The sequence below is a fragment of the Mycetomoellerius zeteki genome, unplaced genomic scaffold, assembly GCF_001594055.1.
Source record: "Mycetomoellerius zeteki isolate Tzet28-1 unplaced genomic scaffold, Tzet1.0 scaffold658, whole genome shotgun sequence".
In the NCBI taxonomy this organism is placed as follows: domain Eukaryota; kingdom Metazoa; phylum Arthropoda; class Insecta; order Hymenoptera; family Formicidae; genus Mycetomoellerius; species Mycetomoellerius zeteki.
The window spans coordinates 101,646-129,057 of NW_017257673.1; the positions used below are offsets into that span (position 1 = coordinate 101,646).

Here is a 27,412-nt window from a genome sequence, read left to right on the forward strand (position 1 = left end):
AACAGTAGATATATATGCTTCACAATTATCATTTTTTTCAATGTTTCTTGAATGTAAGAACATAATACTGCAATCGTACCTGCAATTATACAATATCTTATCTTCAAACATTTCTGTTTTAATTTACAAACAAGCAATCACAGATGACTTTAAAATTACTTCATTCCAAACAGTTGGAATACTCCATAGATTAAACCATATGAAATTCTTCTACGTAACATACAGAATTATTTATCTGAGTAATGCAATAATATTTTTTTTAATTTCAAGAATCAACTGTAATCGGTCAATTTTCTACGACTTAAGACTCTACGACCGCTACGACTTCTATTGTAGGTCCCGCATTAGGCCGCAATCAGACTAGGCATTGAAGATTGAGATTGAAGATTGAAGATTAAAATTTGACCAGTGAGGAAATTTAGAGAAAGGAATTTTAGCTCCTATTGTTTTAATTGGTCAAATTTCCATCTTTAATCTTCAATCTTAATCTTCAATACGTAGTCTGATTCCGGCCTTACCCCGGATCTACAATAGGGTTTTAAGCCTTAATAAGAAATGGGTGAACACAGTCGATTATTCCCCTCGGATTAGACTATAATTGGTCAGTTTCTTACGGATTAAGTCTTAAAACACCTATTGTAGATCCGGACTTAAGGCCATCACACGTACAAAAATTTTAGACGTAATTGTAAGGCCGTAGGCAAATCGGCCAATCACAGTCGAGCATTTAAAAGCGCGAGATCTTAATTTTGATTGTGATTGGTCGATTTGTTTGTGACCTTACGATTCCGACTAAAATTTTTGTACGTGTGATGCCCTTTACTCCGGATCTACAATAGGGTTTTAAGCCTTAAGCCATAAGAAATGGGCGAATCACAGTCGATTATTCTCCTCGAATTCGATTGTAATTGGTCAATTTCTTATGGCTTAAGACTTGAAACACCTATTGTAGATCCGGACTTACCGCGCGGCAAAATGCGACGCGGTAACCAATGAACATGTTAGGAGCTGTAAGCTTATGCCAATAAGCTGGCTACCGCGTCACATTTTGCCGCGCGGCAAGCGTTTCTGCGTCCAATGTGCAGGAACCATAAGCGTTCAGTGAGCTCTTGCATCTTATTGGTATATTCCGTTAGAACTAAAAGTATACACCAAACAGATACAAGAGCTCACTGAGCGCTCAATGGGTGCATTCAGTACCACGACCGCTCACTGAGCCATATACCAATAAGATGCAAGCGCTCACTAAGCGCTCAGTGAGCGGTTGCAGTACTGAATGCACCCATTGAGTGGTGCTTTTGGATGCATCTAGTGGCCTAGTTTCCACCGAAGGTTCGAACCGGGTCAGAATGCAAGAACCAACCAATTACAATCAAACATTCCCCTGTAATTCGACTGTAACAGGGGAATGCTCGACTGTAGCACAGTATATACAGTAGCGCAACTCTCTGTCGGCACCTTTGATGTCAGCGTGGATAAAAAAGAACTGCACATGCGCGAGCGAGGTATGTAACCAATCAAGGCATTGATATTCCATCTCACCTCTTCTCTCTGTTGTAACCTTTTCTCTTTTTCTACTTTATTGCATAAGGTCTGTTCTTTTTCCACTGTAAGTTCTGAACTGGTGTACATACACTGATGCAATAAGTTCGGAACCTTCGAAAAATAATAGACCTACACAATATACATTATATTTAAAACAGAAAATAAAATAGAAATGAAACATGATAGATATACATTTATTTCTCAGGAAATATAAGGAGATTCGTACTTATACTTAACCTTTTTTTATTTGCAATGATAGTCAGAGTTACAAAATATAAACGCAATAAGAGAACTAATAATAATATAGCAATTCGTTTTATTTTAACTGATCGATATTACTTAATCTCCAATTTGAAATATTCTTCCTTTACTGTTAAAAAAAACGGTGTTAAATTTATTTTTTGAATTTCTTATATTTGTCAGATAAAATCCAGTTATTCGACTAATTCAATTTACTATATCTCAAATCACAACAATATTAAACCTGTTACATGTTATTTTAAAAAAACGAATAAAAAATGACTGCGTTCAGCGTTTATTTCGCAAATGTTGGAAGTTTTCTTTGCGCTGATTGTATTATACTTTTAGATTAGAGGATTGGTGGATTCTATCTTAGCACACAATCATAAAAAAGGTTTCAAAACTGTTGTGTTCCGCTGAAACATACCCATTACGTTAACTAATTGATCATGGTTGCATTCAACAGAGAAAACTAATCAGTTATAATTAATCAAAACTGTCACTTTCCGTTAAATGGCTAATTAAATCCCTTATATGGACATTTCAATGGTTAGGTTAGGTTAGGCAGACAGACAGCGACAATAAAGAGAAGAAGCGAGATGGAATATAAGTGCCTTGATTGGTTACATACCTCGCTCGCGCATTTGCAGTTCATTTTTATCCATGGTGAAATCGTGAGAGTTACGCTACTGTATATACTGTGACTGTAGTTGGTTAGTTCTTGCATTCTGACTCGGTTCGAAAACCCTCGGTGGAAACTAGGCCAGTTGTGTCTTGTTGTCTTGTGTCTGCTCTGAACGCGACCAATGGGCGCGTTCAAGTTGACATAGCGGTTAGCCTGCTCGCCGAGCAAATGCACATAATTGGTTATCACTTACAGATCCAACCAATCATATTCAATCGCTCGATAAACATGCCTAGCCGCTTTGTCGTTTTGAACTCGTCCAATATCTGAAGCTGGAATATGGCGATTAAAAATATCGAGCCATCCTACTACTGCGCATCCACACTCTTGCGTCTTTCTGCGTTTTCGATTTTTGCCACTTTCCCCAAATTTCCACGTTTCCTGTTTCCGCCATGCACTCCAGATCGGCTTAAGTCTGATTGTTGAGACGTTGATTCGTACGCTTTTAACAACGGATCTAACTTATATCCTTTCATCTTTATTTACATATTATACCAGCCGATTGTTATAACTTACGACATCAGAAGATGAATAGCAATAACGACGAGGTTCTTCACTGTCCTTACAACAAGTATCATCGTATAGCTAGTTCGAAATTTCAGCGACACCTTGTAAAATGCGAAAAGGTGACAATATAATTTTATGTACTATGATCCATTTTGAGAAATATACAAACGAACGCGAAATTCTCTTATAGAATTTCCCTCCTGATTACAAAGTTATCTGCCCATACAATGCAACTCATCGTTTGAGTAAAAGTGAGATTGAAGAACATATCAGTACATGTCCTATGAGAAGGACTGTCGAAGGAAGTTATATTCAGCGTAAGTGTGCACCAAGTTTCTCTAAAACTTTGATGAAATTCGTAGCATTTATTATAAGGCTCCTTGCATGTTTATATACATGAGAATCTTTTCAATATAGACAAAATGTTGATAGCTATAATATAATTCAATTTTATGTAGCGCCAACAACTCATGGGATATTAAGAGCAGAATAAAATGATTCTACAAGTCAAATTGATTATAATAGCTATTGGGGAAGTCAAGAAGAAATATAAGAATGAAAAGATCCTATAACCTCCATAATAATAATTAAACTTATGGATCAGAGGAAAAATATGAAACTATTTGTTAGGACGTCAGCCAACACAAGTTGAAACAATATCTAATTATAATATATATAATAGCTTGAATTTCTCGGTAACAAGTCACATGAGACAGAATCTAGAATATGATTATACAAATGGAATGATCACATGAGAAAAACAAAAAATTAAAAAAAAAAGGAATGAAAACCTAATAATCTTTTTTTTATTTCTCAAGATAAGAAAATATAAGATAGAAATATAATTTTTTTATTGATGAATCATAGGTTTTTTAATGTTTCGATTAAATGTTTTTATTTCACATAAATTTGTTTATTTTTATACTTTACATCAATCCTAGTATTTACAGATATTATTTGAAGTGAATTTTCCATGAATAAAGACATTGCTTAGTACATATGTATATGTATGCATATGTATATACATACTAGAGATGAAAATGACCAAATTTTACGATAATTTACTCGATAATCTACTGTAAATTAGTCAGTAATTTATGAAGGCTGATAAAATGGTAATTTAAAAAAAATTATAAAAATAAAGTAATTTGATATAAGAGTATTTAGTCATTAAGTTAAAAAGTTTAAAAACACTTTATTTAATTTAAATTTTTATTTTGATACTACATATTAATGTAATAATTACGAAACTATTACAAATTACGTGATTTTGTTATGTAACTTTGTGACATAATTTTTTTCAATAGGGTATGTTTAGATTTAGTCAACAGTCCTGTTATTCTATCAGCGATTCCTATTAGGATTATTGAATGATTGTATAATTTTATACAATACATAAATACGAAAATACAGTCTATTTGTGCATAAAACTAAAGAAACATAAGAAACAACAAATTTTACCAAAATTACCAATAAATTACTATTTTACTGTAAGTAATCGTAAAATTGAATTTGATAGTAATTTTGCATCTCTAATACATACATATATATACAGATACACATATACAAATGTATATACATACACATACCCAAATATATACATATAAAAAACAATATCAAACTTCATGATTAGACTATTTTTGAATCTATATGTACAAATAGCAGGTATTTTAATATATTATTAAATACTCCAACTGTGTGTGCGTGTGTGTGTGTGTGTGTGTGTGTGTGTGTGTGTGTGTGTGTGCGTGTGCGTGCGTGCGTGCGTGCGTGTGTGTGCGTGTGCGTCCATCTTTAATTATTTCATAAAGTATACCAAAAAAGACTGCTATCTAATGTAGTTCTGAACAGGATTGTCAGATGTAGGTGACATATCGTTCAATGTCACCTGTAAGGTGACTTGTTATATAGACCTCTTCCTTTTAGCCAAACTTCTTGCATAATTCAATTTTTCTTTTCTTTTCTCCAATGAAAAGAAGAAAGGAAAGATGAACTGTGCAAAGAAGTTAAAAAGAACAAGCCTACTGCAAAATTTGCAAATCACTTAAAAGATGACATGTCGCCTCATCTGGTAACCCTGGTTATGAATACTCTCAAAATTCCTAAATTTTATGTCGAGTCTTTTGTCTTCCTACATAGATACATTGCACAAAAGTATGACAAATGATATATAACTTTTATCATTGAATAGTTACCTTTTTTTAGACTTCTTTAGAAATTTATAGGATAATAATGATTTTTATACTTTGATCATGTAGTATAAAACTTTTGTATGTGCAGCATATTCAAATCATGATCTGTTTAATTAATACTATGATGTATATAAATTTATATTTACATTTAATGACAGAACGTGTTCTAATGTTATCATAATGTTATCAGTGTGTGGCATTATTAAAGTAAAAATATGATAATCGTAAAAATAAATGTGACACTGGATAAATGCAATTATTACTTTTGAAAAGTAAGATTATGAATCAATTATGAGTCAAGATATTAAATCTTCTATCAGTAAACAGCTTAGAATTTAGTGCAGCACAATTCAAACGTTCTTTAAATATTGTAATTTCTTTGGAATGTTACACACACACACACACACACACACACACACACACACACGCACGCACGCGCGTATGTATATATATATATTTATTGCACAAAATAAGCAAATAAATTAATGAATGATAAAGAAATAATTTGATAGAGAAAAGATAAATGTATGTATATATAATACTTACACTTAATCACACACATACATATATGCATTATTTTGTTAATAGAAATTAATAAATGGAAATGTCCTTTGTGCATATATGTATATAATAAAATTATGATAAGACAGTTAGGTCACATAAACAATAAAAATCCTCGAGTCCTACTATATTCAAAGTAAAATAACATTCATATTAAAAGCAAAGTGTGTAACTCAAAATGTTGCAAACTAGTACATATACATGATGTAGCATTTATCTGTAAAAAAAACATGTACATTTTATCTTCTTTACAAAATAAAGCCAAAAATAACATCTGAATTATCATACGTATAGAGCGTGATATGTTTTTGCATCTTTAGCAAAAGAATGCAAAGCAATCCACGAATTTGACTATTGTAAACAATTTCCATACTTTCAACTATCGTTTTGAGGATCAACAAATAATATACACACATTACAATTTTATATATAACATCTTTAAATAGTACTGCTGAAATCATTGAATTATAAATCTTATGCACATGTAGATTTCTTGTCAATAATAATTTTATTTGTAAATGTCGAGTTCGTGGAAGTATATAGTAGTCATTAATATTACTAGTTTTATACTATTTAACATTATATTTTTGCGGGATATGCTTCAAACTTACCCGCTGCCACATACATCGAAAGACGTAAAAAGTAATGTTACTTATTTATGAATAATGTGATTTTGGATACTGACATGTAGCCAGTAATTATTTACAACTTTCTAAAGTATGTTTGGAGCAATATATTGGCAGTTTGCTAGCTGCAGTCTGAGTTTATATTTTATTGTATAAAAACTGTAAATTTATTGAGCGCAATTGTTGCACAATAGCGAGATCATTGCACTATATTCCTCAACTGCACTGGATCGATGCATTTGCCTGATAGAATGTATCGTGCAATATTGACAATTATGTTAGATTGTATGCTAATCTCTCTCTCCCCCTCCCTCCCTCCCTCCCCTCACCTCTCCCACCCATCCTCTTATTCCCCCCCTCTCTTGCTCTCGTTCTCTTTCTTTACATTGAATGCTAAATTTTTTTTTATTCCTATATTTTTACTTGCAGAATTCTCATCACATTAGCACCGTTTATATATTCGTCGATCTTTTCTTTTGTTGCTTCCATACAGATATCCTTTCTTTCAAGTCGAGCACTGCAATGTCAATAATAATCATCAGTTTAATGCATTTTTATAAAATTTTTATACATTTTTGTAAAATTATATACGTGGAAATATGAATAATACAATCTTTCGGCAATTCTTATATTTTAAAGTTAAAATGTAAAAAAATATTAATTTCAATATTAAAAATATTTTAAATAAAAAACTGCACGATTGATTGTGATACGTGCATTAAATATTTATAGAATGTATTCTATATAAAAATACATTGCTACGAAACACTGCTATTATTTGTTAGATGTATTTAGGCCAAGAAAAACTTCATTTTACCGAATAAAAGAAAATGTGCACTTACTGGGCGTAAGCATGTCTTCGCTAAGTGGTTGCCGACTGAAAGGATCCGTGGCACTATTGAGTAAATGTCTAATGATAACTGCTTTGTCCATAACAATACCAGATGGTAGTCTCACTGGATCCTCCATAAGAGTATCCATCAATGGATCTCGGAATTCCTCAGGAGCATCGCCGTAGTCTGCATCACGCGCGCGATTATCTCTCGCGATTATCGCCGCACGTTCCGCGAGCGCTATGAATCTCTCAATTTCCGTGGTAGTTTTGATCGCAGATTTTTCTAGCCTGCTTGCAGCGTCCGCGAATAATTCCTTACAGAACGAACGCTGGAAAAGAAAATATACAATTTTTGTTATTAATTTATATATTTAATGAAATATCTGAATGACGAGTGGAAGGGACACTAACTTCGTCACTGGCTAAAGCAGCCGCGAAATTATCACAGTCAAGATGCAAATATATATCAACCAATTGGCTAAGTAACGTCCTTGGTTGCCACCCGTATTTTTGCTGTGTTCTCACTCTCAGATTGTTGCACTTAGGTCCGCACAATTGTTGCAAATTGAAATTTAGCATGGCACACAATCGCCCGACTAATTCCGGTCGTAGGAACGGCTCCTTAATGTCGACCGTCAGATAGTGGAACATGGCAACTGTTTCCTTGGCTAGTGTAAGATAAGACTTGGCCTGTCTCTCGTCTGCTGCCAGTTGCCTCGTCCTCGATTGCTGTTGCTCTTGAGAGAGTGCACTCCACGCGCTAGTGTCCGACATGAGTTCCTGCACCTCGTGTATGCGCTTCAGAGATTCCAAACTCTCGTCAAGTAGAAAAGTAGTGTCGTTCATTAACATGTTGATAAATTTGACAAATTGCTTGCCATTATTGCTTTCATTGACGATAGACGCTCGATGTACCGGACTATCCCACATTGATTTCAAGATTATACTTATGTGATAACGTATTGAAAATTTATCATAAAACTCGGAACTAGAGCCAGTAGTTTCAACGTCGGTGTAAAACTTCATGAGATACGATGCCAAAAGTGTTTTGGATATAGGATGTGCCATGACTTTATCGTGGAGAGTCTCCGTTCTTCCCTGTAGAAGGTTATGGTTACTGTTGACACAATAATATAGAAGAATATAATTTAACAATAAGTATTTTCCTAACAAATTTACCTGAAAGCTAGGATTTATCACAAAGAGGACCTCGATGATTTTTGCGATTAGATACGGATTTCGTATACAATGTGGGGTACACACGACGACCAGTAACCACGTGATAAGCGAATTATCCACATTACTTACCACTACTCCAGGACAGAATCTACATGCGGAATTATAATTATTAATAAGCGTACGTCATATTGTATAATTATAAGATTTAATTTTGTGTGTGTGCGTGCGTGTGTGTGTGTGTGTGTGCGTGTGTGTGTGTGTGTGTGCGCGCGCGCGTGCGTGCGTGTGTGTGCGTGTAACGAGAACTTACTGGAGCGTGAACAACAAGAATTCCGCTATATCCTCCACGTACCATTCCGGTAATGCAGTAAACTTGCATGTGACTTCCTGAGGAAGTGGAAGTTTGGGGAGAGGGTTACCCGGGGCAGTCTGTGTCAGAAGACTCAACAAAACCTCGGCCACGGATATATAAAAGTGTAAGCATCTTCTTAAAAAGACAGGATCTATCAGACCTGCGTCCGCACATGATTTAAATTTTCTTAATCGCTCCGACTGCCGCTTCCATTGTTTAATCAAATCTCTGTTATGTTCAGCGAAGGGACTATCCTTCCACTGGGGTTCCGTGGCTTGCAATTCTTTGAGCATGTTTTCCAAGTCGCGTAACGTTCGCAATTTTCTTTGATACTTTTGCAATGCCGGTAGTAACGCGATGTGATGGCAATGCAACGTCAAGAACCAGCACTGAGTCGGAAATTTCGATTCCGTCCACTTGTGCGTCTTCTCCAGATGCTTTTGCCATTCCGCGACTTCCTGTGAGGTAAGTTTCAGTCTTGTGTCATTCTTTATCTCAACAAAGCTGGAGGGATGAAATGGATACAGAGGGTCTACGGTGTCCAGTTTGATTTTTACAGAGAGCATTTGCAAGACCGACAATAGATTCAACATAAATCCATCTCCGGCCAGGGAAAATTCCTCGGTCTGTATTTGCGCGCGTTTCTCATTGTGACGCAACAACGCGGCCAAATACGTTAAAGTAGCATCGCGACAATTGCTGTTTGCAAGTATTGCGTAAAACATCTTGTGCAACGAAGTTCTGGTACTTTCCAACTCTTGCTGCAAGGATAAATTCACCGATTTGTCCGTGACGTGATTTCCGCTGAAAAACTTGTCAGCCACTTTCGGTTGTTCCTCAGCAAATACCGACACTGAGAGAAACGGCCCCAAAAACGAAGTCCTCGTAAGTTCTCTCCCGGCGGCTGATGTCATAATGTCGGGCAAGAATTGCACTTGATTTGTAATCAGACGGCATATCGGACGTATGTTGCCGCTTGGACCGCAGCGAATTTCTATCAGTTCCTCTAGCGCCTCGATCGGCCTTCTGTGTGTATTGCCAACCAAGCTCGCCTGTTGCATTGAGAGATACAGGCCTTGCAAGACCGGCGTGAATATCTTATTGAACGTGCTTGAATTCGTGTGTGTCTTAGCCACGAGCTCGTGAAGGTAGCCTCGAGGTAAACTTTGCGACAGTATTGGGTAGAGAAGATAAGTGGTACACATAGGAATAACTGAAGCTTCACAAATGCCAATCAATCCTTGTAGAACAAGGCTGGAGTACTGAACACATTGCGTTTTTAAAACAGTCAGTACATCGGATAGAGGAGGTATGCTGGATCGCTAAAACGTGTGCATAAGCATCAGTCAAAGAAATCAATAGGTTTAATAAAATCTCATTTGGTTTTTAAAATGTGTATACGTATACCTTTGGGTGATTTCTTTCCTCTATTGCAATTCTTGAGTAGCAGTTTAACAAGTAAGTTAAACTTTTGGGTTGCGACGATTTGCTGCCTATGGGTAATGGCATAGTCGGTAATTGGTAAGACGGAAGAGCCATGACAGGACTTAACAGAGGACTCGCTTGGTTATTCGGACTGTCCTGTCGATCGGACGACATATCTATCGTGATATCGCTCAAAAGATCTTCTCCTTTCGAAAACATACACAAAATCTCCATCAAGGCTTGGTTGATGATTTCACTAAAATCCAGCTGTCTCTGTTTCAGCGTGTACGCTGCTGTTTGTGGTAAGAATATAGTTCCTTCAACGGAGCTTTTCCACGATATGCGCAAGACGCGTGATATGACAACATGTATGTGATCTGTTGTAACTTCTATGCTAGAGCTCGTCGTCTAAAACAAGTCGCAACAGAGATAAATATAGATAAAAATAATGAATAATCCGTTTTCATCATATTAGAAGAAAAAAAAAACAGATGCTTTTTGCCATTTATTAATACATGTACGTTTGTTCTATTTTTTTTCCATTATATAAACTATAAAGATACTTACACGCGATCGTGGTATCGAATCTTTTCTATCCGATTCGTCGACCTCCATGTTTTCAATTCCTGAATTATCCATTTCAGTAATATTACATTGTTTATCGTTGCTCTCTTCTACTTCCATTGGTATCTCAGCACGCTGTAATTGTTGTTGAATAGACGGAGATATTGATCCTGGGAATGCTTTTGATAGCTCCGAAGTACTCGGGGAAGTTGGAGCAATAGCATTAGACGAACTGGCAGTTGCATTATTATTGTTGAAGCCCTCTAATCGGGCTAACCGCCTTCTTCTCATCTACAGCAAACGTGAGACAAAGGAGTTGTGTTGTGAGCTCTTTTTAGGACTACTCTGTCAAAGGTTGCTTAAAACAGATTGAATTATTTATGTTTATGTTACTCATAAGCTATTTTTATCCACTGGTTTAGCTCGTGACAATAAAGAGAATAAAAGCTACAAAGTCCAGTCATTTCTTCGATACAATACTCTGGTCAACGAAAGGTTTATCAATTCATTTTTTGCGCATAGGAGACAGCGCGGCAAACAAAGTGGAGCGGTATCATAAATACTATATACATAAATACAGCATACTCGGGCCCGGGTTTAGAAAATTGAGCGGGTGAACGAATCTCAAAATCCTTACTTTGCCTTCTATGCGCAGAGTGGTCTTTTGTTGAATCTCTTGTTGAACAGAGTATATACTATTATATTCATATCTTCCGAGATATGAATCTCAGAGAATGAAATGAAAAGTCATGCATTTGTTGAGAAATCACAATTTCATTACTTGCATAAATTTCTGCAGCCAGAAATAATAATATAATCTTGCTAGAAACAAAGTAGACGAAGCAATTAAGTAGACGAAAGGAAATAATGAGGAACGGAGTTGGATAGGGAGCAAACAGAACTTTATTGTCTCTATTGTCGCAATTAAGTCGCGAAAATAGAGGAATCATCAAATAGTAAACAATTGCTTCTGCAAAGCATTTGGATCATTTAAATATTAGATTAGAATAAACACACGTTGACAAATTCCATGCCAAATTTTCTTTATTAAAGCGCAAGATTGATTTGCATAGCGTCCATTATATAAGTAGTTCTTTGCAAGCGTGTGAGTCGCTTCGTTTGGGGGATAGAAAACAAAGAAAACAATATATGTATAACCCAACAAGGAAAAATACAATTTCCTTTGGGGAAGTCTCTCTCGAAATCGAAATCGCGAGCGCAAACAATGGACCTGTCCTTGATGACTCGTTTCAAAATTAAAGAAAAAATACATATAAATTTATGATTTTTCGAAATCAGGGAAGAGAAATGGATGGAAAAGATGAGAAAAGATCTCCGACGAGAGACGTGCTTGCTCCGAGAGAAAAGTAATATTCCGGAACGGACACGAGCGTGGGGTCTCGCTTGACAAGAAATCGCAGGCAGATAAGTATAAGGTATGCTGGTATGCGCGGGAAATACATACACAAATACAATACAACACTAACAACGCGGAGCAGAGGGAATATTGCGAGGGCGAGATTGCGAGAGAGGAAAGGACCAGAAAGGACACGAGAAGAAAGATAGGCGAAGATAGACGAGGGGAGGGGGAAGCACACGCTTTCCTTCACCGATACAGATACTCACTTCTTCCTGGCTGAGCTCGCTCATGGCGATCGGTCCTTATCCCAGCTCGATATCCTGGATATCCTGCCCGCTCTGTGTCTCCCGTCTCCTGGAACTGGCTCGGATGATGGTGCTAACTGGTGCTAACCGCAACTAGTGCTACTACTACGAAGTACGACGGCCACGCGCCTCTTCCTTCGCGTCGCGTCGCGTCGCGTCGCGTCGCGTTCACGCAAAGGGGAGTATCGTGCTCGACGCGACGACACTCGTGGCCACTCGTGGCTCGTGGCTGAGATACGTCAATGTCAGAGATCTGGACAGTCACTCCACATCTGTTTGCGTTTGGACGTGGATGCAGCGATCTCGCGTCGAGTCACGGCCAGTGACCAGTCGGCCAGTCGGTCAGGTCGGTCTTGGTCGATCTGGTCAGATCTGATTGTGAGAGGACGTCCGAGGTCCGAGTCGATTGGGTGACGGGCTGACGAGTGACGGCCTGACGCAGCCTGACGAGTCGGTCGCTTCGCTCTGCAATCTGCTGTGCCGTCTGCGTCGTCTCTCGACGATCTCGTTGAAAACAGCTGAGCAACCAACGCCGAACGCGTCGACGTCGCACCGTCGCACGCGCTCTCTACTTCCTTCCGTCCTTCTCTCCCATTCTCACCGTCGCGTCGCGTCGCGTCGCGTCGCATCTATCGGTGGGCGAGAGTGGGTGGGAGTATACTCTGAGCCTTCTCTTATTTCAGCCTATTTTAGACGATCTATAATCTATAATTCAGGACAAGGATCGAATAATTGACGTGTAACAAGCTTACCTTATGTGCGGGAAATGAGTATAAATCCATTTTCGACGACCTACATCTCCCTACGGAGTCCGCGAGACTCAATTCGGCAGAGATGCAAGCTGTGGTCCATTTGACGCTACAAACGCTTCGAAGCATTCTTTGATTAGTCAATTCGTAAAATTTTTTGTTCTGATTGGTCGCTTAAACGCTTCGAAGTGTTTGTAGCGTCAAGTGGACCGTAGCCGCACATATAAAATATAGGTCAGCGCGATGAACGCGAAATTCGTTTTATTTCATTTATAATTTAATTGTGAGAAACATCCAAGTCGAAATCTATGTGTAATTCAACATTTAACGTATAATAAATCTGTGATAAAGAAATAATATTTATTATACGTACGTTATTAGATAAAGATACGATATTTGATAGATGAAAGATTTCCAACACTTATTGCCGTTTGTATTTACCTCTTTTTCCTTGTTGACAATGGCGAACTGAATTTTCCCGCGCACATATTGATAAATCTTCGATTATCGACTCTTACCTTCATTTTTAAATGCGCGAATGCGACAGTATCAACGAATCAAGACTATCAAGAGAGACGCAATTGATAAATGATGTTTAAATTTGACATTTATCAATTTTATCGAATATTGTGTCGACATAATATGAAACGCCAAAATTGAGTAAAATTACAATGTCATTAAGAATTAATTAACTACAGGTGCCATTCTCCTGCACAGTACTTTCGCGCGCACATTACATTTTTCTACGAACGTCTGAATTAATTTACACGCACATCGGAACACATGATGTTTATAGCTAAATATCTTTTCTTCTTTTCTCTCCACGTTGAAGAAAAAGAAAAAAGAGAAAATTCTAAACTGTACAAGAAGTTTAGCTGAGAAAAAATAAGTCTTTTACGTGCAACTTTACTGCAAACTTTCTTCAAAGAACAATAGTATCGAGCTTTTGTGTTTCCCATATTCTTCCCATAAACAAATAAACTCCATAAAGCGTCTAAATTTATTTCAATTGTTAGAACATCAACAGTCCTGTGTGTACATATACAATGCAGTATGTTCTAGCTGTGATATTACGTGTTTAATTACGTTACCAACCTGGTGAACAAGAATGGAATTAAAATAGATTGAAATTTTATCTATCCGAATGCATCCGAATGCAAATAAAAGCGGAAACTTTTATTGGATTCAATTGGATTCAATCCAAATTTAATTGGGGATTCAATTAGATTCAATTCATAGAATGCAATTGGATTGAAAAACTGCATTTCCCATTCAGAGCTTTAAATTGAACAATATTCACGATGCACAGGAAAAGCTGATATTTTTTTTTTAATTGAAAGCTATAGAAATGTGCTCCATGCAATTCTTATGAACAAGAATGAATAAGAATGCATTCCAGATTGAAAGGGATTTATTTTAACGTTCGCGAATGCGTATTATATTTCTGAAAATCTGAATCCTGCATTTCAATCCATTCTCGATTACAATAAGGAATTGAAGGAATTAAATACACTGGATTGATCTCAACTGTCTGCTCTTTTTAGTTCACAGTTCATCTTTTCCTTTCCAATGTGAATTAAAAGAAAAAAAGAAAAATAAACTAGCTGTAGTGTAACAAGTTGATCTCAAGTGCATTAAAAAGAACACAGGCTTTGCAGGATTTGAAAGCTAGCGTTCGAACCGAACCGCGGCGCGAGTGAGGTAAGGTGAGGTTAGGGTTAGGGTTAGGCTAGGTGAGATGAGGTTAGGTTAGATGGGACAGTTGAGCGCTGAATCAGCAGCTGACGAGATTCATGTCGCTCGTCGCAGTCAGTCGCCGGCGGCTGGGAGTAGCCGCGAGGCTGTTTGTATCATCATTATCGCAATCGTTCAAGTCACAAGTTGACGGACGGTTGTCAAAGACATAGGAGCGAAAACAGCGAAAACATCAGTCTCCTTCGTTTTTACAAGTCTTCTGCCGCAATCTTCATTGCGTCTCTTGCAGCAATCTTCATTACAAGTGGCACCCTGGCGAAATGGACATCTGGAAAATAATCGATTTCGCATCGCTTGGTAAAAACTCGACTCGCTTTCGCAATAAAGTGCGCAAAAGTGCATGCTCCCCGTCTCTTGTTGCTGTTATTGTTGTCGCGACTCTCGCTTCGATTCTCGCTTTCTGTTGCTTCCATATGTTTTCATCACGTATGCGCGCGTTCCTTAGGGACAATTGTAAAAAGGTTGTATTCCAAAATTCACTGCAAGCATCGAAAATCTATATAATAAGTTAGTTTGCGTTACGTGTACCATATAGACATAGACTTTTAGCATCGGCCGCGGCTGAGCGAATTTTGAATTAACACACAGCCCAAGAGCTATATCTCGTACACTATCGTACAGAATCGAATGTGATATTAATATTGCTGTAATTTATGTAATTTATACAACAGTTGTTTGCATTGTATGTACATATATGTAAAATACATAGGCGAAGGAGGTATAAGAGATCAGGCATTTCGACATTTTACAATATATCTATATTAAGAATTTATATTGCAATAATCGAACGCGTCAAGCTGTAAAGTGTAAAGAAATTAATGAGATTTACAAGTTTGGAAATTTTAAATTCAAGACATTGCAAAATTAAATAGCTTAAAAATATTTAACTTCTTAAAATTAAACATCCTCTATATGTATGTATAGCTTATTATCTCATAATATTGTATTTTCGCTACAGTCTAAAAATCGTTGGCTTTAAATACCGAGAGATCATTCGGGAGAGTCCCTGGGAGATAAGTCGGATAATCAGTCCGTGATGTTAGTTTGATAATAAAAGTCCCCTGATAACGAGACTTGACGCCGTGTTTTCTCAAACTATCAAATAAACAAGTTTACAATTTACAGTCATATATGCCGCGCGCAGCATATACCCCATAATATTACCTAATTAATAATTGCACATTACATAGCTCTTATTTCATACATACTAAGACTCTGTCTCACGTGCAAATATTATCCAAAATATCGTTATATAAAAAAGATACGTCTTTTCTTCACGGAAAGTCATATTACCAACAATTATTTATGTGATCAAACCTATTACAGTTCAATTCGAGTTATGAGATTATAAATATTCGTAATAGAATGCATTTTTAACAAACTGAAAACACGGTGAATCGTTTAAATAGGCCACATGTGTTTTTTCTTATAGGTATTTAAAAGTTAAAGATTTTTCTTATTTGTTTAAAATTGTTTTCGGAATGCGCGCGAAACGTTGGTTTTCTCGATATCGTATTAAACTTTGCGAGATTCGCGCGCAACGATGGCGACCAATCAAATCGAACGAGACGCGTAGCGCGAGATAATTAATTGCAATTGCAGTGATGGCTGAAATAATATATTGAGTGAAATTTCAAAACCTTTTTCGAACAACAGGTACAACAAAATTGACTGAAATAATTAAATTAAAAACTGTTATATATATATATATATATACAGTTTAGATTACATATAGTTTCAATTTATTTTGTGGTGCATATAAATATTACATATAAAGTGTCTCAAAACTGACGATAAATATTTTAAAGACAGATTCTTTGTAACATTTTAAAACGAAAATGTGGAGACTATGGTTATGATAGTTTTCAAATGGAAAGAGTTTAAAAATTATGAATGACGGAGCTAGAATTTTGCGCGCTCAGAAATGACAAAATGGCCGCTGTGAAGATGTTAAATTTTGTTATTGTCAAAGACATCAAGTTCGAGGAAGCACCTTCACATTGAGCATTTTGCCATCCTTGAGCGTGCGAAAGTCTATCCCCGTCATTCGTTAATTTTTGAACTCTTCCTATTTAAAAAAACCTATTACAGAGAGAGAGCCTCGACATTTTTGTATTAGATTTTTCGTCTTAAAATGTTACAAAGAATCTATCTACAAAATATTTATCATCAGTTTGGAACACCCTGTGTGTGTGCGCGTGCGTGTGCGCGTGTTTGTATACGCGCGCGCTCGCGTGTTTGTATACGTATCATATATCATAGATAATGTGTATGATCATAGATAATGGATATATGATAAATATAACAAATTGATAAACACGGATAAATTACATATACATTACAAAGTTACATTTTATGTTTGGAAATTTTTATAATTGAGTTATTTTTAGTTATACGTTTATATACAATTCCCTACTTCATACGAGTCACACACACCTATCGTTAAGGATCATCCACAGATTTCTTACATGTCAATAAACCGGTGCCAGTTGATGGATGTACCGTTTTGCAGACGGAGAAACTCAGGAGCTGATAAAGGAGAGCGCGGCGGTCCGTGAAAACGCGTACTCGCCATACAGTAAATTCAAGGTCGGCGCCGCGGTACGATGCGTCGACGGTAGCATCTCACGAGGCTGTAACGTGGAGAATGCGTCCTATCCGGCGGGCGTGTGCGCCGAGGTCACGGCAATCGCGCGGGCTGTGTCCGAGGGGAAGCGAAAGTTCACAGCGTTGGCCGTCGTCGCCGATCAGGAAAACACTTCGTTTACCACGCCATGCGGAGTGTGCAGGCAGTTCATGTCCGAGTTTGGCGAAAACATGCCCATCTACTTGACGAGATCCGATATGAAGAAAGTTCTACGGACTGAAGTGAACGAACTGTTGCCGCTCTCACCCTTCCGCACGAACGGTACGGAGACTTCATAATTTATCCTCGTTGTTGAAAGCGATGTTCAAACAACACGGAGGCTACAACGGAAGGCGTTGAATTTTTCTATGTACTTATCCAGAGTATTTATCCAGAATCGAACATTTGTAAATCTTGTTACATTCATATGATTCGGCATATCAACACGAGACTTTATTTCAATGAAATTAAAATCGACAATGCATAAGTATTATTTACAATGATGTGATATATGTATATGAGTAATGAAATAGCTATTGTATAAAGTGACCATGAGTTTACACACGCACACGCACACGCACACGCGCACGCGCGCGCGCACACACACACACACACACACACACACACACGATACGAGACTATCATAAAATCTTGAACATGATTAATAATTTCATAAAAGTTATAAATGCAAAAGGAGGCGATTGCGCACTTACGAGGATTCATCTTTGACGAGTAAAGTTCGTCTCTCATCATTTACCAAAACGGACACCTATAATGGTATGCAACAATGAGATCAATGTTCACATTTTTTAATATAATTTATATACAATCGTTTTTTTTTTGTAATATCAGAATAAACTCTAAGTAAGTTGTTGATATATATATATATATATAATATGAAGATATATAGATTGTAAATGATAAAAATAAATAACTAATGTGCCCGAAATTTTCTAGTTATAAATTATTACGTACCATCCAATATAGCATTGGCAAAGATTTTCGTTATTTGTAGCTTGCTGGATCAACAGATCGACTTGTTGTCGGACGCTGAGAGTTTCTTCATGCGAAAAGTCACGCCCTGTTAATTTGTCTCTGACTCTCGTTATGATCGTCAAGGCTTTCTTGTTCAATGCTTCCGGTTGATTATTATCAGCTACGGACATTGCAAAAGCGAAGGCTGTAGATGTCACGATAAGAAAGTTAAAAGTGATTTTTTATATAAATTATTTTTTGTTGACTAAGTTTTTAATTTTTTATGTTTCATCAATTTTGATTAAAATCTTTATATATAACACATGTATGTATGTGCGTGCGTGCGTGTGTAACACACACACACATATATATATAAAAACAATTAATTTACAAGCAATGTGACGATGTCAAGTTGAAGTGACTTAAAAATGCAATTACCTTTACCTCCATTTTCAATGCTACATGGCACACCCTTCTTTGGTAATGTGGCGGTAAGAGAATCGAGCATATCACCGTGTTCCTGACTGCTGCTGGCACTCATGCCTTGAGCGTCCGATCGTTTGCCCTTGGGCACCGTATTATCCATCAGTCTCCAATTCAGGAGAGGGTCATAAACAAATGCCTCCAGAACCGCCATTAGACTGTCCTTGTTTCGATGTAGCACGGACATCACGGATTCGCAAGTCCTTCTATACGTTCCCTCGATTCCGGTCACCTCCATCGCATTGATCAACATTCGCGTCAAACGGAACGGTATCTTCTCCGGGAACTTTTCGCGTGTCATCGCCACCTCGAAGCAATCTCCGAAGTCGATGTGCAATATCTTACCACTGAGACGGTCGAGCATTAAGTTAGATGGATGACGATCACCGAGACCGAGTATGTATCCCACCATAGACATCACAGCCAGAGAGCGCGTATAGTTTGTTCTACGATCAAACCATACTTCGCTCGACGGTGACTTCAACCACAAAAGTCGTGCTAGGTCGTCGCCGTGGGTATGCTCGAGCGCGTGCTCGAACACTTCAACTTTTTGCATGAGTATGAGGTGATCATAATCAGGTGCCATCTAAAAAAAACATAAAATGATATTGTATTATAAGAAGGTAACGTATGGCTCTAAGAGTGATAAACTCGTAATGAACGATTCGACCTGATACCTTTTATACGAGGTTAATTTGAAAATTGTAAGTGAAAAAATATATGTACGAGATAAATAACCCGTTTTGGAAATCTACGTATCGTATCGATATAAAATTTATAAAAGATAAGAAAACGGAAAATATACATTCTCGTATTTATCTTACAATGTATACTCTAGACAAATTTCTTAATATTTCTTAATATAAAAATTTATAAAGTAACCCCCTCACTCGTAACATTATCCTGTGCTCGATGTTCAATAATATTTTCTTCTTCTCTCTGTAGTCTCTAATAAGTGTATGAAGCGTATCACAATGCGGTACCCAACCGATAAGACCACTGTTTGTAGATAATGGAATCACAGCGTATCTCTAAACATAAAGTCACAATATTTATTTATTTTTTTTAAACATATGTCTCTAACAATTATAATATTATAAATGTGTAAAATGCTCAAACTCTCTTACTTGAATAGTAAGGTTTCTTCGGAAGGTATCTGGATCATGTAACAAGAGAGTGTTCACTAAACCGAATAACTGCATTACCCTTTCATCTTGTCTCAGATCCTCATGACCTTTCAATAGAAACATATAATCCTTACCGTTACTACCTACAAAATACATATTAAAGCAAATCAATATTATCAGCATGGTTTTTTTAATCAAAATATTCGAATCCAATTTACTTTTAAAAAATAACTGACCTTTAATGCACAACTTTCTTGGTCTCTGTTTGCTAGTTATCACCTGCATAGAGCTATGAATACTTGCTATTCTCACGATAGGTTGGCCAGGACTATAGCTTCCCGGAACAGCCAACTCCAGATCTCTGCAAATTAGCAATTTCGGACTGACATATTGTAATTCCAAACTGGTCAATTGTGGCAATTGTCGGGATATCCTCCGGAATACATGATAATACAAATCCCAAGCCTGATTCAAATCTCTCACGTTCCGAGATGTTTTATATCTGTTACACCATTCTTGTGCTTCTATTAAATCCCTTCCGTAAGCTTGATTGAAGGACGTCTCTTTTAGAGTTTGCGGCCCTCTTTCGAGCATGGCGTGTAAAGGCTCTAGAGTGTCAAACATGCCTCTAACGTTCCTCTCTCCAAAATATAATCTACTAGCCTCTTCTAAGCCCTCGTGCCACAGTTCGTGCCATAAAATCGCAACTCTGATAAGCTCATCGCTCGCCATCATGGCCTGCTGGACCAATGTCGGACTGTGCTCACACATGCTCTTCAGAATTTTATTAGCTGCAGTCTTTCTCGCGTGGCTAGCACTTTTTGAAGCCACTGTCAACGGATAAACCAAAGCCTGAGGGTGCGTCTTTCCTATATCTATGAGAAGATGATGTATGCATCGGCCGACCAGTGTTCTAGGAGTGTCGATTCTGGCTATGAGTTGTGGAATCACTTGCAGCCAAGTATTTATCTCTATTAATCTTATGCCCTCGACCACAGCTTCATACACCTCTGGCCACTGACCATAATCGAACCAGAGTGTAAGCAGGCGGAGGGTGTCTTGCAGGGAGTTACCATCCGACAAGTTGATGGACCTGAAAAATCCCTTCACAGCTGGGACAGTAAATTGAGATACATGTTGTGAGCTGGAGAGATTATTGCGCGCTCCGTTGCCTGATGCAGCCTCCGTTGCCTGAGCAGAATCACTACCTTGCTGATGCTTGTAAAACAAAACGGACTCGTAATTGGTATAGGCAAAGGCATGCCAAGCTTTATACCATGTGGGATCATGCTCCGTCGCTGCGGCATAATAAGATAATACCGCGGGAATAGAATGTTCGTTTATACCCTGCAAGGATTCGAGCCACTCGCCGAGCTTAAGGTAACACCTGGCGAGCAACCTCTTTTTGCTTTCATACTGCTTCTCGTCCTCTTGATTGATTATTGCCGCTGTTGTCGGCTGCAAGTAGGTCTGCACAAATCGCTGTAGCTGATTGTAAGCCTCCTCGCGTTTATTCGCAACCCACAAGTGCTTGCAATAAGCGAAGGTCACCTGGGGATGAGTAGTCGGCAACGGCTGATCTGGAGTCAGGGACGGATCTGTGCCCATCAGCATCACCAGCGTTTTGTGACACAGCATCAAAATCATCGTGCGGCGAGACTACCAGCGTGTGTACTTGTATGATCTTCTGCCAGTCTTCAACTATCTTTTGTCCACCCTGAAGCCTCTCCCACCACATGGCTTTGATGGCCGCTCTACGTTCGGGCACCAGCTTAAACTGGATCACTTCTTCCAACTCGGCCAATTTCTGCACTTCCACCATAGCGTTGTACGCCCGTTGATAGCTCTCACCAGCCATGGCAGTTAGTTCAGTGTCTAACAGATCCCTGGCACTGTCGATAAACTGATGCGCAACGTTGTACTGTTCGTCGTGGATCGCCAGTACCGCTCTGTAAAACGCTCCGTCTTGGGTATCCTTTGGTATCAACGAAACATACTTCTGCATACTTTCCCATTGACTCAAACCCCACGCCGCAGCCGCCGCCATTCTCGACATTCTTTGTTTGGTATCGTCGGTCTGATTCGTCCATTGTTTTGTAGCAACCTCATGCAATTGTCCCCATTCTCCGAGAGCCTCCAGACAACGCATCTCTCCCAAAGTAGACTCTACGTCTGCGGAATCACTCTCGAGACGTTCCTGATATAGCTGCAACGCTTTATCCCAATTGTGAAGTTTCTCGTACCAACGTATCTGGACCTTGAGATCTTGCTGGTTGTGATTCATCACATATTCCAACAGACCTTCGGCCGCTTCTTTCTGTTGAAGTTTGTTATTGATGGAAATCAGGGACTCGAACACGCTGCTGTTCCTGCTCTTGTGGAACTCGTCCTCCTTGTAGTGTAACGCCTTGGCATACGCACGACAATGCATCGCCGTATCCCCGAGAATCTTATTGTCTAATGGCAGGGGACCCTTGTCAATGTGTTCCATGAATTCAGCCAAGTTGAGAATGGTCTGTGTCACTTCGGTGGGCAGATCGGGGACCATCAATGCTTGATGCAGAGTCTGTATCAGTTCCATCCGGTAGTTTTCGGCGAGTTCGGTCCAGCATGAGACGAAAGCCGCGTTGAACAGATCACGCGGTAACACGGCATAGGTTTGCGCCAGCGCCCAGCAAGATCTCAGAGCCGGAGACGGAGATTCTTTGAGCAGACCGATGGAGAAACATCGCAGCCATTCGAGCCAATCGTCTTTGGATACTCGTCGTGTCGCTGTCCACGCCTTCTGCAAATTCGAAGCCGATACGTTCAGTTTCTTAATCGTTTCCGAAGGCGTTAAGGAAAACTCGCGATTCTTATTGCGCGAGTGTCGCATTCTCATCAGTAAGAAATCTTCGCCGTCTGCCGCGGTCGAGTCTGTGAGTATCTTGTCTACTAGAACGTCGTATCGTGAATTGACTATCTTGTGCTTTGTCATAACTTTCTGGACTAACACAATGAAAATCTGATACTTCTTGCCCAACTGCATTACGACAGCGCAAAGTGTGTCCATGGCCGTACTCCTTAATTCTGGACACTGATCCAACGTACGTACCAGAGTGTGAACGATTCGCGACGCGAAATCTGTAAAATCCAACGTGTCCGCGAGGAGATCGACCGTTTCGAGAGCAACCTTATTCACGGCTATTGGGCAGTCATTTGCGTAAAACAGTTTAACAATCGGCGGAAGTACGAGGTGCAGATAATTGTCCAGATTGTTCCCAAATGTCTGCAGAGCCAGAAGCAGCTTCACCGTCACTGCGCGATCTTTGCTGCTATCGTGCGTTAATACTCGGAGTATCGGCGGCATCAGCTGTGGCAGGTAGATTTTGAATTCCGCGCCTAGGGCCATTGCGATCTGTTCGACCAAAAGAATCAACGTACTCTGTAACGGGCTGTTCACGGTCCAGAATTCTTTGATCAAGATGAATATGTCGTCCAAATAGTTGCGTATATGTTGCTTCACGATGGCGATGAGAACAGCCAACTGTTGGAATAGGAACTCACGGAAATTCATGTCCGCCGTGTGCACGACGTTCAGGAAGCTCGGCATTACCTGAGAGATATAAGGTACGCATTTTATCCCAAGACTCTTAAATATGAAGGTCACCGCTTGCACGACCATGGTGTGATGCTGAGACAAGGTCGGTTCGCGAATAATTCGCATAAGCGTCGTAATGGCAATCGCCGGATAAAATTCTTCCAATGTGGACGGTGACATGTTCACCAGCATTTCACTGGTTGTCAAATCCTGAGTGTTCTCCACGTCATTTTTGGTGTCTGCCATTGAGGTGAGCGTGTCCAACTGGCAGTCAATTTGTCCGAGATTCATCTTGTGTTTATACGGATCTAATGCACCCAACTGTCCGAGCACTCTAATGGCCTCTCTCCTGATGATCGGCTGTTGTTCGGTTTTGAGGAAATTAATAAGAACGTCCAGCAAAGACGGATATTGTATGTACGGTTTTACCACGTGACCTGTACTACCAACTAATTGACCAAATACCCACAATGCTACTCCTCTTTTCTCAGGCGAACTGGCGTCTACCAACATTTCCAGTAATATCGACGAAAGCTCGGACATCCACTGTTGCATCTCGGCACCGTTGACCTCCGCCAAATCACCAATCGCGCGCAGAACGGCTAGCACAACGCCGGGATTAGGATCGGATTCCTTTAACTTTGGCACAAGAACTTTCAAAATTGGCTCCATGTATGGTCGAACGAGTCTCGGCGCAGTCACTACCAGGTGATCCAACATTCGAGCGGCTTGTTCCTTGTTACGACCCATACCCGAGTGCTCCAATTCCGTCAGAAATTGCACTAAAGTCTTCCTTAACGATGGCATAACGTAAGCGGGATTCAGTGTGCTGAGTCGGCCAACAGTACGAACCGCTAGTTCTCTTATTTCAAACATCTCGTCGTTCATGGCGATAAACAGCGCAGACAAATTCTCCGCTTGCGCTAATTGAACGTCAAAGGAATCATCCAATGACGCCAACACCCACAGACGAACGTCGGGATCTGTGTCGGTTATACCTACTACCAGCAATTTACCCAGAACAGTCGAGACAGTAGTGGTTACCGTAGGACCGGACTGATTCAGTGTTAATCTCAATAACCTAGAGCACGTCTTGACAGCTTCCAATCGGACCTCCGCTTGTTCCGACGTTAAAAAGTGATCCGCGCATCTCTTGACGAACTGTAACAATGGATTATTGTCAAAGTTAAAGGTACCTAGGGTTTTCAATGCAAGTACCGTCGACGAAACGTCATCGTTGGTAGAACTAGGACTAGTTGCTGTCCATGGCGCACCGGGATGTCTCAAGGGTTTTTGCATTAAAACTTGCGACAGCATTCGCAAGAGACCTTGAGATATATCCACCTGGAGAGACGGGATGGTGTGCGCCAGCTCTCTGAGGGCCGTGGTCAATATTGGGCTCAATCCGGTTTGAAACATGGGCTCCAACAAGTCCCTTACATCGGAAGCTATGACTTGTTTGACCGCGTGGCTGAGCAGGGTGATGCAAACAAACACTGCCGGTTCCAAAGAAGTACGCTTCTTGCTCGGGGTTTCTTTAGATGGTAGCAAACTTTTGATCACTTCCATGATTTTCGGCAAGTACGGATTTATCGCATCCTCCACTGCCACGGCTATAAAGCCGATCGACGTGAAAGCGGCGTAGCGATCTTTTTCGCGACTGCGTAGGATTAGTAAAAGGTATGCCAAGGACTCTTTCAAATGATCCCTTATAAATTTGTCCTTGTTAAATGCGGCGAGCCTCGGCAATAGCATCATGAGGGCATGTTGAATATGCGGATTCCTCGATATCTTTTGATTCATAACGTCATTATAAATATCGTCCAACCTCTCCTGCATCAAGCATCTGCAAACGGTCGACTCGTGCGCCGGATATAATGTGTGTTGGGACGCAGTCGCGTTCTGGGTAGACCCGGCCCATTTGGATCCTATCGTTGTCTTCAAGCATGGCATTAAAGAAAGTATATCATTTTCATTTTGCGTAGAGCCATTTAATCTTTCCATTAGAGCCTCATAGTTCCTTTCCCACTGAACATTGCTGCATCTTAGCAGCTCGTTGAGTACCAATAGCGAGCCATGTATCCTGTCATCCCTGTTAATGCCCTTTTCTTTCGAATGAACCTCCTCGAATCCATCAATTACTTCGTCGTAGCACTGTTTGTACCATTGCGACTTGTGCATTTGCTTGACAGTTTCCCTTTGAGCAGTAACTACCAGAGCCGCTCTCAAAGCTTCTACCGCACCTTCCCGTATAGCTGGCTTAGGATCGTGTATAGCGTTGAATATCAACTCGAAAAACGGTGTAACTTGTTGGAAAAAGTATGTCGGCACAGAGACAGCGAGTTCTCTTAGTACGAGTACCGCGGCATGCTTCCTGCCCTCGTGTCTGTCCGCACCAAGCCACTCGAAGGCACGTTTTACCTCAAACTCGACATATTCGGCTGTATAAGTACCAGAAACTAGCGCCAATTTTCCGACAGTTTTCGCAGCTAATTGCATGACGCCTACGTCGTTGGAAGGTATCAAATTTCTAAGATAGTTAGCAAATCGTACCGTTCGTGTATTAAAATTACCTACGTCCGCTCCTATAAGGCAAACTATGGCTAATATACCACCTTTCTTCTCATTAATATCAGAGGCGGATACCATTTCGAATATGTGATGATTGAATTCATCCATAAAAGCTGTGATCTCTTCCTGTGACGCCTCCCGCAGTTCCCTCTTGACATACAGACACAGATCGCGTGCCGCCTTGTTGCGTGCCTCCTCATTTCTTGACTTGAGTCGCTGGACAAACTGCTGCATCAGTGTATTTGACATTGTTTTAGCATTAGATGTATATATCAGAGTGTAAAACATAACAGTCTAGATTCCATCTGATTCCTATCATTTGACACTGTAAAAACATCATTTTCTTTATTCCTCGTTAGATTATTTCGCATCACTTATGTAGCTATATGGCATTGAACAATAAAACCGATATGTTAGTTATTACGTTTGCACCTACTTGACTATGTGGATTCCTTTTTGCGGCACAGCATTGTTGCTAGCAATGCAAATGCTTCCATTTATGTGATGAAAAAAACGTGGAGTCCTCATTTATACAAAGTAATTCAATATATGTATGTATATGTGTATATATATATGCAGTGCATATCCAATCTCGGGTATTCTCCGTCCACAATATCATGTTTCTTACTTATCATCCATTAACGAACGACCAATTTGTTCGTTACTTTGTTGCATAACTCGTACGTCGCTCTCGTTACGTCCCGCGACAAAAAATATTAAGAATATAAATATTTCTTCCAAACGCGCGAAGATCATAACCTTACAAGCAAAGACGTATACCGATTGAATTGGCACCACTCATGGCACCACTGTCGTAACATGATAGCAGCATTCTCCTTTTCAAGCTCTGTGTTCACGTAGAGACACTATAATAAGAGACTGACATAGATGGGTTAATTTTTGATAGGCTGGATATGGAATGGCAGAAGCCAATCAAAAGTCATGCTGGTAATAGATGATAGTACAGCCCGAATTCTGATGGGCTTCTGCTTTCCTACTTTTTCTGCTTTTCCGTCCTAGTTGTGAACGCGTCCTATGACTTATCGTCCTGTGAACGCCATTTATTATCCAACTAGAACTTATGGCAGTCCCTTATTATAGTGTCTCTATGTCTACGGTGATGATAGAGATCTCTAATGCTGGATTCACACTGCATCCGATTTTTATCGT

The 27,412-nt window shown here is 39.3% G+C and overlaps 4 protein-coding genes across 4 annotated transcripts; 2 read left to right on the forward strand and 2 right to left on the reverse strand.

The window, feature by feature from the left end:
• Positions 1-2,774: 2,774 nt before the first annotated feature.
• LOC108728903 (gametocyte-specific factor 1) lies at positions 2,775-3,743 on the forward strand. The gene is made up of 3 exons (XM_018457717.1): positions 2,775-3,096; positions 3,168-3,294; positions 3,436-3,743. Exons 1-3 carry the CDS (start codon positions 2,998-3,000, stop codon positions 3,468-3,470), a joined length of 261 nt encoding a protein of 86 aa, XP_018313219.1. The 5' UTR covers positions 2,775-2,997; the 3' UTR covers positions 3,471-3,743.
• A 2,999-nt stretch (positions 3,744-6,742) lies between these two features.
• On the reverse strand, positions 6,743-12,980 carry Ube4B (Ubiquitination factor E4B). The gene is made up of 8 exons (XM_018457727.1): positions 12,338-12,980; positions 10,715-11,002; positions 10,130-10,555; positions 8,681-10,044; positions 8,371-8,518; positions 7,603-8,289; positions 7,199-7,520; positions 6,743-6,873 (listed from the first exon to the last, which is right to left on the reverse strand). Exons 1-8 carry the CDS (start codon positions 12,359-12,361, stop codon positions 6,809-6,811), a joined length of 3,324 nt encoding a protein of 1,107 aa, XP_018313229.1. The 5' UTR covers positions 12,362-12,980; the 3' UTR covers positions 6,743-6,808.
• Positions 12,981-14,892: 1,912 nt separating this feature from the next.
• On the forward strand, positions 14,893-18,227 carry LOC108728906 (cytidine deaminase). Its single transcript, XM_018457720.1, has 2 exons — positions 14,893-15,177; positions 17,393-18,227. The coding sequence occupies exons 1-2, from the start codon at positions 15,141-15,143 to the stop codon at positions 17,803-17,805; spliced, it is 450 nt and encodes a 149-aa protein (XP_018313222.1). The 5' UTR covers positions 14,893-15,140; the 3' UTR covers positions 17,806-18,227.
• Positions 18,195-27,036, reverse strand: Tor (serine/threonine-protein kinase Tor). Its single transcript, XM_018457719.1, is given in 8 exon segments — positions 18,195-18,275; positions 18,482-18,686; positions 18,926-19,550; positions 19,855-19,995; positions 20,092-20,234; positions 20,328-21,727; positions 21,729-26,567; positions 26,679-27,036. Coding segments are annotated over 7 exon segments (7,332 nt in total). The 5' UTR covers positions 26,531-26,567; positions 26,679-27,036; the 3' UTR covers positions 18,195-18,259.
• Positions 27,037-27,412: the final 376 nt, after the last annotated feature.

Coding starts and splice junctions, on each gene's coding strand:
- LOC108728903 (XM_018457717.1), top strand. CDS start 2,998: ATGAATAGCAATAACGACGAGGTTCTTCACTGTCCTTACAACAAGTAT. Junction 3,097..3,167: donor ACCTTGTAAAATGCGAAAAG/GTGACAATATAA, acceptor ATTCTCTTATAG/AATTTCCCTCCTGATTACAA. Junction 3,295..3,435: donor CGAAGGAAGTTATATTCAGC/GTAAGTGTGCAC, acceptor AATTTTATGTAG/CGCCAACAACTCATGGGATA.
- Ube4B (XM_018457727.1), bottom strand. CDS start 12,361: ATGAGCGAGCTCAGCCAGGAAGAA. Junction 8,519..8,680: donor TTCTTGTTGTTCACGCTCCA/GTAAGTTCTCGT, acceptor TTCCGCATGTAG/ATTCTGTCCTGGAGTAGTGG. Junction 7,521..7,602: donor CTGCTTTAGCCAGTGACGAA/GTTAGTGTCCCT, acceptor TTTCTTTTCCAG/CGTTCGTTCTGTAAGGAATT.
- LOC108728906 (XM_018457720.1), top strand. CDS start 15,141: ATGGACATCTGGAAAATAATCGATTTCGCATCGCTTG. Junction 15,178..17,392: donor AATCGATTTCGCATCGCTTG/GTAAAAACTCGA, acceptor ACCGTTTTGCAG/ACGGAGAAACTCAGGAGCTG.